At 40.6% G+C, this 12,746-nt stretch overlaps 1 protein-coding gene across 1 annotated transcript; it reads left to right on the forward strand.

Moving 5' to 3' along the window:
- Positions 1-1,200: 1,200 nt before the first annotated feature.
- Positions 1,201-12,338, forward strand: LOC308316957 (kinetochore protein NDC80 homolog; the record flags this gene model as incomplete). Its single annotated transcript, XM_080765748.1, has 16 exons — positions 1,201-1,265; positions 2,080-2,166; positions 2,281-2,422; positions 3,059-3,228; positions 3,530-3,632; positions 4,498-4,575; positions 4,705-4,798; positions 4,942-5,042; positions 5,493-5,637; positions 5,902-6,107; positions 7,598-7,750; positions 8,046-8,135; positions 10,520-10,612; positions 10,828-10,958; positions 11,231-11,333; positions 12,192-12,338. 16 exons carry the CDS (start codon positions 1,201-1,203, stop codon positions 12,336-12,338), a joined length of 1,908 nt encoding a protein of 635 aa, XP_080621874.1.
- Between the last annotated feature and the right edge of the window lie 408 nt (positions 12,339-12,746).

A 12,746-nucleotide genomic window follows, 5' to 3' on the forward strand; every position in this document is an offset into this window, starting at 1 on the left:
TAGTAAATTGTATATAGTAAATCCAAGTACAAAGTACAGTAGGTGGCGGTATGCACCTTTATATTGGTGCGATCTGCCAGTAAAACTCAGAGAAGAAGAAGAAGAAGAAATGCACCGCCCTTCAATCCAACAAGGCGGTGTATTTTAAACGCACACACAGGGAGCAACACATCAGTGGGCTTGAGCTGGCAAGTTTGTTGAGCCACGCGGTTAAAAAAAAAACTATATTCACTTACAAGAAATAATGGACCGGTAAGTAGGCCTAACATAAGCTAATGATAAATGAACTGCGTTGCTATCATAGCATTTTCAGACCGTGTTACTGTCTTCTTAGCTAACATTAGCCAGTAGCCACCATGGTTCAACTTCACACGTGACGCTCATTCTCATTATGACGGCCATGCTTCAGGGCTAAGATAACAGTCCACTTGCCAGAATGTGAAACCAGGCATGTTGAGTACACCAAGGTTTTACGTTATGTTTAGTATGGGTCCCCAGCATGTAGAAACTGCCCACATGCTAACTTGCATATATTGAGCAATTTCCACAATTGGCATAATATGTGACTTGGGCTAAAACGGCCATAGGCCTATCCGTCATCACAAATGTGATGTCAGCACATTTGGGCAAGTGGCTATGGTCGTTTTTGGTCCAATGAGTGTTTTTGGTAACATCTGGTATGTTGTGTTTAGTCACTATTATGGCTGCCGTAGAAATGGCACATTAACTAATATTTCCTCGAACTTCAACAAGTCCAGTAATAGTATCAATGTTGAGTTGGAAGGAAGTTCAAGTGCGCTAGCTCGCTAGCGCATCATTTGTGACGTGTTGTAAGCTTGTAGATCAACCATTCCTTAATTTTTTTAAACTATTAACATTCATTATGTTACCGCCATACAGTCCCAGGAGACTAAGGGTCCCATATTTGAGTGTTCATGATTGTTATAAATCGGTATTCCATTTCTATTGTTGTAAAACAAATCGATCTTCATATGTAATGTACAAAATAAGGAAAAACAGATCAACCATTTCTAATTTTGAAAAATGTTCAACATGGAAACTGTTAATGCAAAAATAATTGTTTATCTCAAATAATTGCGATTAGGAGATTATGTAATAATTGTTGTGACAGACACCAGTCTTAATGATGCTAGAATCACTTCTTCCAGAAAGAAGAAAACTCAGGTCTCTAGCAGCAGAATGTCAGAGAAGCCTTTGAGGGTGGCTGATCCAAGCAGGCAGAGCATGTATGCCACACCACAGAGGTGGGTTTGGCCCTGGGGGTCCTCAAAAGTTTCTAGTAGTAAGAAAATGATTCACAGCTTAACATTATTTCTATTTGTCTTTTTGTGCATAATGTCCCATACCCGAAGGAACCTTAACAATGGTGGTGCCTACGTCATCAGTGAAGTTACAAGCATTTGTATTTGCCATATTCATGGAGTTGTGTCAGACATTAAGCACTAAGCAGCTGGAAAGTTACTAGGATGCTGCTACATATCAACTAGCCGCAATTTGCAACTCTAGATTTTTTTACAATGGGCTGAATCCAGAGTTGCAATAACCTCCATCAACTTCCTATGCATGTTTTTTGGTTTGTGATCTCCTGGTCTTAAATGACGTTAAACTCACCAACATTGCAGCTGCAGTCCAAGCTTGAATTATCCTCTTTCAATCTGGTGTCGCTTGTTTATCATAAAAGTCCCCATAAAAAAAGTTATGAGCTACTTTCTGTCCAAAATATTCCACAACTATTATTCCGAGCCGCCATCTTGGATTTTTTCAACGTGCCATAAAACAAGATGTGAGGGGGAGCAGAATAATAGTTGTGGAATATTTTTCAGCCCATTGTAAAAAAAATCTAGAGTTGCAAATTGCGGCTACATATCAACTTTAATTTATGTGCCCAGTTAAAACGGTGTATGGACATTTACATTGTGTTTTAATTTTGATTTCTTTAGAAGCGTTCGAAATGGATCGTGTCAACATAATTTACATTGCTCCCATTTAGGTATTTATTTTAGCCCCTGCTCACAAATGTGTTTTCAATTCATCAGTTGGGGTTTAATTTATTTACAGTAGTGCACAACCCTCTTATGGAAAGCTCAACCTCGGAAAACCCCAGTCTGGGACCTCGGAGAAGAAAACCACCTTCTTTGGCGCTCGGTATGTAACTCACAAAAGAAGAAATTATACTAGACTATAATATTCAATGATAACATTTTGGATTTGCACCTACTTATCCATTAGAATGTTTTAATATGACTTTGATCGCTACAGGGCTAGTGGAGTAGGTCTAAACCGTAAAAGCAGCATCGGAGGACGCAACAGCATGTTTGGAGCAACTGCCGACAAAATGAAGGACCCCAGACCTCTGCACGACAAGTCCTACGTGCAGCAGTGCGTCAGGAAGCTGTGTGAGGTACTATGGACCCTTCATTACCTCCATTGGTGGAGGGAGGATGTTTTTGTTAAAGGTTTGTGTACAGAGTTTTAAACTCTGTATTCTGATAGTGGTCATACTTGATGGGTACCGTGTTCAGTATTAGGATTTCCCTGTCTTTCCACCACTTTAAACAGAACATTCATATCATATCAGAGTTCTCTTCCCTGCTTTAATAAAATTGTTATCCTGTCCTGTTTGTTTACTGAGTTTTAATTACTGAAAATATGGTTAATGTTTTGTATTTTTATTCTGCCAAGTAACTAGAAACTAAGAACAAATGTGGAAATACTATGCAAGTAGAAATGTATTATTACTTTCCACCAATGGTCCTGGGACCATTCTTTTTAACACTTAGGATTCCTGGGTCCCCTGTGTGGGGAAAAACTAACCTCCTTTTGCTCATTCAAGAGGAAGTTTATTTTAAATCCCCCATTAGTCACTGCCTCTATTCTTCCTGGGGTCAAGGAAGCTGAGAAAGACTTGGCCTAGCCTCTTCTGGAAGTGACTTTACTTCCTAGGGCCTAAGACCATGTCTTGGACCTGTACATTCAAGCCTTTTCAGCCTTAAGATTTCTTTGGTTCTGTGTATCTTGATTGTCTTTTTATTTCTAGTTCCTCTCAGAAAACTCATATGGAGAGGTGTCCACCAAAACGTTCCAGTCTCCCTCTACCAAGGATTTCCTCAAAGTGTTTGAGTTCCTTTTTCAACAACTGGACCCAACCTTTGTGCTTCCCAAATCCAAAGTGGAGGAGGAGGTACCTCGTTTGCTGAGAGACCTAGGGTAATTGAATAATACCATCATACTTCTACACATGTATAAAAACATTTTATACAATTTTTTAAAAGTTTGCCTATATACCAGTATTAAAGGGAGTGTTTAGATTTTATTATTTTTACTAATACGATTGAACCCTACTGATTCAAGGCCTTTGGCCAAGATTTCCGGTTGCATACAATATTCTGTAACTCAAAATCTAATGGGCGGCTTGCCAGATTTGCTTGAACTCTGCTCTGACCATCTTTCTCTCTGTGGTTTAATATATACCGTTCTGCTGACCGTCTTTGTCTCTTTGTGGTTTAAGGTATACCATTCCTCTGTCCAAGAGCTCCATGTATTCTGTTGGAGCTCCGCACACATGGCCTCAGCTGCTGGGAGCTCTCATCTGGCTCATTGACACGGTCAAAGTAAGGCTGGCTATATACTTAATTCTACAACAGGTCGTTTCGAGGAAGCAATCTGATTTGTTGAAATCAAACCAGCACCATTCACCACCTAATCAAAACAAAGAATTCAGCCGCTCTGTTTTCCCAAAGCGCTAGCAAACTCGGTGGCTAGGCTAACTAGTTTCTTGGGTCGTAGTGACTACATCTGTCATTAAAATTATAAGATTATTGCCACGACAGTGATGCGGTCAGGAACGAGACGAAGTCGAGTTCCGCCAGCATCACTGAAGTGGTGTAATATTGCTTAAATGTGCACTGGTGTCGCTAGGAGTTCAATGATTGGTCATAATCAAATCGCTTATTAAACTGGTTGCCAGCAATGTAGTAATTTATCTGCAACTAATTGCTGAAGACTTTTGCAAGTAATCGTGGGTGTTCTCAACTAGAAAATAGTTTTTCCAGTGTTGTAGCTAAGGAGTGAGCTGTCTCCCTCCCGCACAATAGCGACTGCAAAGCAAAATATGCTGCATAACAATGGCAGCGTGCTATGCTGAATTGCATGGCATTCACAAACCTGTACGTTCTGACAGAGGCCATTTTACCCTCGACGTCACAAAGAAAAGGATTGCCTGCAGTATTTGTAAGATGTATTGGATTACATTACACACTAGAAACTCCCAACTACATACCATTGGGTGACTTTTATTTTGGGCTGGTGTCATTTTTGAATGATTGTCAGATCTCGACAATGCATTGCAGAAGAGCTGCTTTTATTCTCAGTGCAACACAGTCACACAACTAAGAATATGTACTGGCATGAATAACATTTAAAATGTGCTGTCTATGTCAGATCTCGATAACATTTAAAATGTTCTATTTCTGTCAGATCTCCTGTGGTCTTGAGAGTGAGGACATGCTCAAGGATTTTTCTGAAGAAACTGGAGAATTTGTTGAGTGTAGCAAGGTAACCATTAATGTAATACAATACAAGTAATCAAACATATTTTTATAGCTTTAAATATCTGTTAGATGGATGTTTTTTAGTTCTAAATGACAAGATCACTCATTTTTGTTCTCTGAATGTCTTTCATAGCTGTGTGTAGACATGGTTGCTGACACATACACCAAGTTCATGCAGGGAGCAGACTCATTTGAAGAGGAGGATTGTCTAATCCTGTCAGAACTTAGTAAGTATTTGGGGGATGTTGCACATCTTTAAGAAGAAACATGCAATTATTTGAACAGTTATTTTAGTGAACTTGACAGTTTGTTGTACAGAGGTCAATTCTAAGAAAACATTGATTGCAGTTTTGTCTGCTTGTGTCATTAGAAAAGGCATACAGTGTGGATGAGGCCCAGCTGATGTTAATGGAGCAAACATTCACATCACTGACTGAACAGGTGGATCAGCTGGAGAAGGAGAAACATTTGGTTGGTATTTTGAATTCACGCACCTTTACAGTGCTCCACCAGTGCCGTTAGAAATTGTATATAAATATCCTAAGCCAAATTTTACATAATAGACCTCGGGACATATTCATAGAAATTGAAGGTTTTTGCTGAGCTGAAGCCATTAAAATAGTCTTTTTAAATTTTACTGCAACAGAGTGCCTTGGATCTCATTTGCATGTTGTAGACTTGAGACTACTTTTGATGATGCCACTGACGGATACCTTATTGATCCCGCTGGGAAATGTAGGTGCCAGAGATGGCACAAAAGAGTAACATCTCAATCCATGCCTTTTGTAAGAATGTCATGTGTGTAGCACCCATGATTTCAGACTGATGCTCAGTACATGCTTTTGGTGCAAACAGTGACTCCTAACTTTGTGCAGAACATTTACAGAGATTTTAGAGATTAATCAGAACTCTCACCACCAGGATCCGCTCATGAAGATGAGACTCGAGAAGGATCAGCTCCAGACAGAACTCCAGAAAATGCTCACCTACCTTAGTGAGCTTAAGACCTTCATGACTAGTATAGAAAGGGAGGACTCCAGACTGGCTGAAGAGCTGCAGGCTGTTGGTAAATTAGCTTCCATTTGTACCTAGCCTGTTGCTTGACACAAGCTCAAATTGCATTGTGTTGGGATGGTAGATAAGCCATTTCTGCCAAATGTTCACCCATGATAATGGCAAGAATATACTGACACTAGGGTTCATTTGATAACTGGATGTGTACCCTAGTCTGCAAGCAAAAGAACTGTAGTTTAAATAATTAGTTCCGTCCCCACCTACTGAAACAGTAAGATGGTGTGTCTTAGCCATCCTTCCCACTCTACCTTCACAGGCCACCATCTTGATTCTCTGACCCACGAGGGGGCCAGACTGCAGCACCTCCTGGATAATCAGAATTACACTCCAGCTGATGTGGAGAGGCTCAACCGGGAGAAGATGGAGCTCCAGAAGGAAATCTCCATCCTCGGCAAGACTCAAGAGGAGGCAGAGCAACACACGTGGCAGGAAGAGATGGGTCTGGCCAAGATAAAGGAACAGGTGCGTATACACGCAAGAGTACACACGGTGAAATCCTCAGTGCTCATTTAGATACAAAACTCAATGCCGTTGTGGTGCTGCACAGCAATGTATATTAGCGATGTTAATAGTTAATTGTTTCATTGCTGTTAAATTATTCAATTAAACTGAACAATTAACAATCGCAAATTCAATGGAACGCACATGTGGACCATTTTAACTGTCGGTGTCCCACATGGAGATCTGTATGTGCCTGTGTCTGAAGAGTGCAAACTGACTGTGAAAAGTGGACTGGTTAAATAATCAATTGGCAGGTGTGGGGTTGCCATGGCAATCAATTGGCTGAGGCTAGAAATTGCACAGGTGAGAGGACTTGCACAGGTGAGAGGAATTGCACAGGTGAGAGGACAGGTGACCAGAGCCTTGTGGTGTTTCTGGACAACAGTGTATGCCACTGACTCGAGGCCGGGCACTGCACTCCCTGTGGGGGTGTGGAACATGTGTCGAATTTGAAGTCGGCACTTGGGCTTATTTGAAGTCTGGGGCAAACGGTTCTCGAGTTATGTGCATTACAACCGTACACACGCGCATGCACGCACACAGACGTGGCGCATTTATAGTAGCAGCAAAATGTAATTTGTTTGACATTGAGGGAAATTAAGATAATCAGATTAAAATAAAAAAATGCCGCTTAATAAGTAAGATTGTCAACTAACTATCAATTAATGAATTGACTGATTTCAACCGTAGGTTCCATCAATCAAGCCTCCATATATGATTGCCCGTGCATCACGCCTTCATATGTCTGTCTGCTCCATATGTCTGTCTCCATATATGAAGATCACAACGATGTCGATCTGACCTCATCAAACCCTCTACACCCTCATTCATTGCATTTTTTGGTCAATGAAAAACGGGGGAATGTAAATATATGGACAAATTGTGACAGTCGTGGTTGCCGCGACGCGAGTCACACTTGCAATTGACCCAAGTTGGTACAACACATGGAGCTCCGTATGTGGAGCCGACTATAATCGCCATATATGAAGATCACAACACATGCCACTTTGGGATGGCCACTGATGGAGGACAGACTTCATATTTCCCTGCTGTCTTTTGTCAGAGGTATTATTGCATCTAAAGTTCCGGCTGTCCTGTATTGCAGACTGAAGATCAGCTCTGATGAACACACCTACAATACCAGACATTCAGCACAAGGTCTTTTTACGTTTCCCATCTCAAAAACGAATGCAATGCAACACACAGTAATTAAATATATAGAGCAATGAAAGAGCTGCATAGTCTTCCATCACAAATCAGACTGCCAGTAACTCTTCATCTGACCTCACTGACACCATATTAGGTAATCTCAACGCTTCTCAACTGAGCCGTATTAAGAAGCTCTGTTTCAGTGCAACCTTGCCCTTTAGGGTGAGATCGCTTCTCTCCCTCAGGGCGTCTTACTGGTGTTAATGTTATTGTTTAAGGTCAAAATTGCTTCCCCATCACAGGTTCTCTTGAGAGTGGCAGAGTACCATAAGATGGCCCGTAAGCTAAAGTTGATCCCAGCATCTGCAGAGAATGCCTGTGGACATGATTTTGAGATACAGACCACATCCATGGATCAACCCGGTGCTATGGTCAAGTACAAAGCACAGATCCAGGTATGTAACTTATGGATCTGAATCCATATTGATTGTCTGGTAAAAGCCACCTATCGTTTTTGTCTTTTTTACCTGTGCTATTGAACGGCCTTTACATTTGTGTTATTTTTTTAGTTTTTACTACAAATAAAGTAATATTGAGCTTCCTCACTTGGCTTTCGGGAGGTGTAGTTACAGACTATATGGCATTCATAGATTGCATAATTGTAGTAAGCCAAGATGTGTAGTTTGTATGATGCATGTTTAGATTTATTGTATGCTACATATTTATCTAGTCATTCTGTCATATGTTTAGTTGCCACTGAAGAAAATGATCGCTGACGTGGAGAGAGAGAGTGAGAAAATGGCCAACAAGAAGCTCAGTCTACAGGCGACTAATGAGGAGGTAATCTGGTGCAAAGTTATTAATTTATACTAGGGGACTAATGAGGAGGTAATCAAGTTATTACGTGGTAAATATTAAACCACCAAGAGTGAGGAAGAGAAGTAATACTATTTTAACTAGTAGTCTGGCAGCTGGGGGTGTGGAGTGGGAAATTTGATGTATAGTTATTTTAATTGGCCTAAAATATTGTCTATATACATACATTCATGAATCCACTTGCCGACCGGCTGTTGGTATTGAGCAATTTCTTTTATAGGGGTTTATATGTGATATCCTATAAGGCAAAATGTCAAAATTTCATTTTGCTTTAAGTAGCCTGTGAGTGTTAAACTAGTTTTCCCCCATGATTCTGTACCCATTCCAAGCATTTAGTTTTGCACAAATAATACGTACATAAAAGTGGCTATGGCAGTTTTTAGCCCAAGGAGTGTTTTGTGCAAAACTAATTGAAATTCAGAATCATGAACACCATAGTTTGACATGTCACACGCTACATAAAGCAAGTACTACGGCAAAGTGCTATGGTCTAAGATGGAGTCTGAAGAGGTGTGTTTTCAGACTGGCGGAAGATTGAGAGCGAAGCTGCCGTTCTGATTGCAATGGGAAATGCATTCCATAGTTTTGGAGCCAGAAGAGTTTGGGGCGTGTGGAGCGTTGTCCCGGTGTGTTTAGGGAGGCTACTTCCAGCTTACCTGCGTCTGCTGATCTGAGCTCTCGGGAGGGTTTGTAGGGTGCATTAATGAGATTGGTGTAGTTCCGCAATTAATATTAAGGGGGTATGTACGTGTACAGTAGATGGCCGTGGTGTGAATGACATGACCGAAGCAGTCACAACACAGCATGCTTGTTATGCTGGTGAAGTGATATGAGGGGTTCAGGGGGGCAACAAAGTGCCTATCGATCCTTATAATAATAATAATAATAATAATTTTGTCTCCGCCGCTTAATTAATAATGAGCGAGTGCCCGTGTGCACGGACTCCTAGTTGCATGCGTGCTGCTCAGGGCTCAAGCAACCACACGGCCTGCCCTGGTCTACGAACAACAAACATTAGGACAAATCAAAGTTATCAAACGCCGAAAGTAGCCGATCTGCATGAGGAAACTAGTACACTTTTGCAGCCTCTGCTGAGTTACGTTGAGTGGTGATGTTTGATGTGAACACTGGGCCGTGTATCTGTTTCACTACACGTACAGGTTTCAACACATGTCATTGCAGTGAACAAATTAACGATTACGCTGGATGTTTTGCACAGATCACTTGATGTTCTACTGTTGTGTATGCGGCAAGCTCTCGTTTGTGACCCATTCACCGCTGTATGTCTGCTGTGTTGAGCTGCCATTTCTCGCTTCGCTGCACAGCAGGGAACAGGACAAGCCTACAGTGCATTGCATCCGTGATGCGTTGTGGTCTTGTAAATCGGGGGAGGCGGAGCTACAGAACATGGAGGTTTAGTGGAGGGTGCTCCTCCTGCAGTTTACAAACGGCCGACAGTGTGAACAATATTCAATGGCAATTTACTGTACAGTATTTGGGCTGGAAATATACCATAAGAAATATATATATTTTGGGGCACAAACTATAAGTTGAAGGATCAAATTAAAGTCTGACAATGTACCAGGCGTGTTTACATTAATTTATTACATTAAATATTTTCTTTCATTTTTGATAAAATGCCAGATGTCGAGGTGCCCAGATGTCCTATTGTGCCCACCTATCCTGTATCCAATTTTAGTTGCCAAACCAATGGGTTGTCTCTCTTGTAGCCTAATTTACTTTTATTCTCGCTTGCAATCTTAAGCAAGGTGCATAATGGACTACTGAAGGCTACATGCCTATAATTGTCTTCCTCTGGGCTTTTTAACTTTAACACACTTATATGCACCATGTGACTGTAAGTTCAAGATATATGTATTTGAATTGATTGACCAGACTAGCAATATAATACAACAGAACTTCAAAAGCTGCTTCCATCCATGACGCATGGATTGGCACACTCATTCGGTAAAGGCAACTTTGGGAAAACACCTTTTTTACCAACCCAAAAATGGATGTTATTAATTTGATTTATTTTTCTCTTACACATACTTTTATCCCTGTCTAGTACAGGGGTAGGCCGATGCAAGTTTGGGCGGTTCTCCTTTCACAACGTTTTACAAATCATATATTGGGACATGGTCTGAAAATGTTATGTACAGTATTCAAAAATTGATGCTATAAAAGTGTTTTTTCAGAACTTGGGTCAGGATTTAGAAGGTGTTTTTAGAATTGTCCTCAGTCCAAAATGGTTTAAATTGTGTTAAATCAAAACTTGTTTCAATCTGTTAAGTTTAAATGTGGTTGTACCAGCCAGATATTAATCATGTTAAATGTGGTTGTCTCAGACGGAAGGCCAAATCCTACACAAGAGGAAGGAGTTGAAGCTACTGAGAGAGAACAACGGCAAACACGATAAACAGTTGGAACATGACATGCAGGTAAAGTGTGTGCGAGTGTATAATGTTGTGAAGGCCCTGGCCTAAATGGTCTCGTAGCTGTCTGTCACCCTGGTGTGTGAGAGTGGGTCCTCTGTGGGAACAAGGAAGTCAAAACCGTGCTGTTTGTTCTGATGCATCGCTGTCTGGTTAAATTGTTTCTTTGGGTCTCACTTTGATTTAATATCAATCGTGTGTGTGTGTGTGTGTGTGTGTAGGAGATGGAATATGAGGAGCAGAAATTGACAGTGGAGAAGGAGTCTATTGAACACCAGGAGGAACTCCTGCAGAAAATGCTTACAAGTGGCCATGATGAAGCTGTCCAGAAACTGAAAGCCACAAAGCAACAGTTGGTGTTTTCTCACTATTTACTGTCAACCTATTGCATTTAACCCTTTAAGATTAGGAAAGTCTGTACCTCTAAAACCGGGAAAGCTTCTGTGTCATTGTGGATGTTGTGGTGTGTGTATACATTAGCAATAGGATTTCTGTTTTTATTTTTTAAATACTGATCATTGTTGTGGAGGAGATGTTTGCAATTGCAGTATATTATATTTCAAAGGTAGTTAATTTTGGTGTGTTTACACCCAACTCTGATTTTAGACTTAATCTGTACCCTAGGTACCACCTGGTGCAGATTGAGACCACTGAAGAGAGACTAACAGTGCGTAACAACCTGTCCACTATTTTATCCGCTGCTGCCGAACACGTGGCCCTTTTGGAGGTACAGTACAACTATATGTGAACTATAGCTAACTTAATGACTTGACACTATCTGAACCGACACTATCTGAACCGTTAGACTAGATCAGGGCTACTCAACTTTAGATGGCTCAGAGGGCACTCTGCAAAATTGCAAAAGTCCAAGGGCCGCAAGCTAAAAATGTCAGTATTTACTCGGCTGACATAAGGCCATATCACTTTCTCTTGGATCTAACGATAAAATGCCTACAATCTTGTTCAAAACAATCAAATTAAATAACGACGGGCTGCAGATATATTAAGCCCACAGTTGAGTAGCACTGGACTAGATGGTACACAGATCTAGACCATTTCAGTTGTTTTCAAACATTTTCATGTTGAGGACCCCCATCCCCCAAATTAATATGCATTATGCACCCCATCTGAAAATGTTGTGCCAGGGGCCCCCATAAGTATGATGTTCAAAATGGCAATTGTGAAATCAGAAAAAGCTGATAGTGATGCTTATCAAATAATTTGGGGACCCCAGACCCCCACTCCAGTACCACTGGACTAGATGGTGTAGATCTGTTCACACCAAAGAGATCCCCAGTGACTGGCTTTTCAGTATGATACTATCTTTCTTTTACGTTCATTGACTTGTTACTTGGACAACAAATATTATTTAATTAACTTCTACCTTAACCACTTAAGCCTTAATTTATACTTAACATGGTCAGTGAGATTTATTTTAAAGAAAATTACAAGCATTGCTGAAATGATTATCAAATGGTTTACATGTAGGAAGTTAAATTTGAACATTGCAAAATGGCGTATTTAATCATGGTTTTATAACTTATCTTTGTCTAAGCTGAGATCTTGTACCCCTTCCAATCAACAGAAATTCACAGAGAATCAGAAAAGACAAATGCATGGCATGTCGGCATTGACAGCGGAACACCAGATCCAGCCGATCAAGGATATGGTTGACTCCTTCAAGGAACAGGTTGATGCTTTGTATGCTCAATGGGACAAAGCTGAGGCTTGACAGTTCATGGGAGAAAAGTAAATTGAAATGAAAACGCAGACTTTCACAGTAGATCGAGGTCCCAAAGATGTTAAAATTGTTCGATTTGTACATTCAGTCATAGAACTGCACAGATCCATTTGAAGAATTGTATTTGTGAGAATCCCCAGCAATAAAGGATTTTTAATGTGATCAGAGCGCCTTGGATGCCTTTTTCTTTGTCTGTCACTTTATACTATGGATTTCTTAACCCATTAAAACCAGGAAACTTTTGTTTATGTAGCAAATTCAGATGATGTATGATAAGAGCCAGAACCATCGATTAAGACTGAGTTACGATCACTTCATGGGACCAGTCCAATAGTGGCTCTTCTACATACTTCTATTGATGAATAGGGACACCGGAAGTTTATGGAATGCAATGGAGTC

Source organism: Protomyctophum bolini (assembly GCF_963924005.1).
Source record: "Protomyctophum bolini genome assembly, chromosome: 6".
NCBI classification, from domain to species: Eukaryota; Metazoa; Chordata; class Actinopteri; order Myctophiformes; family Myctophidae; genus Protomyctophum; species Protomyctophum bolini.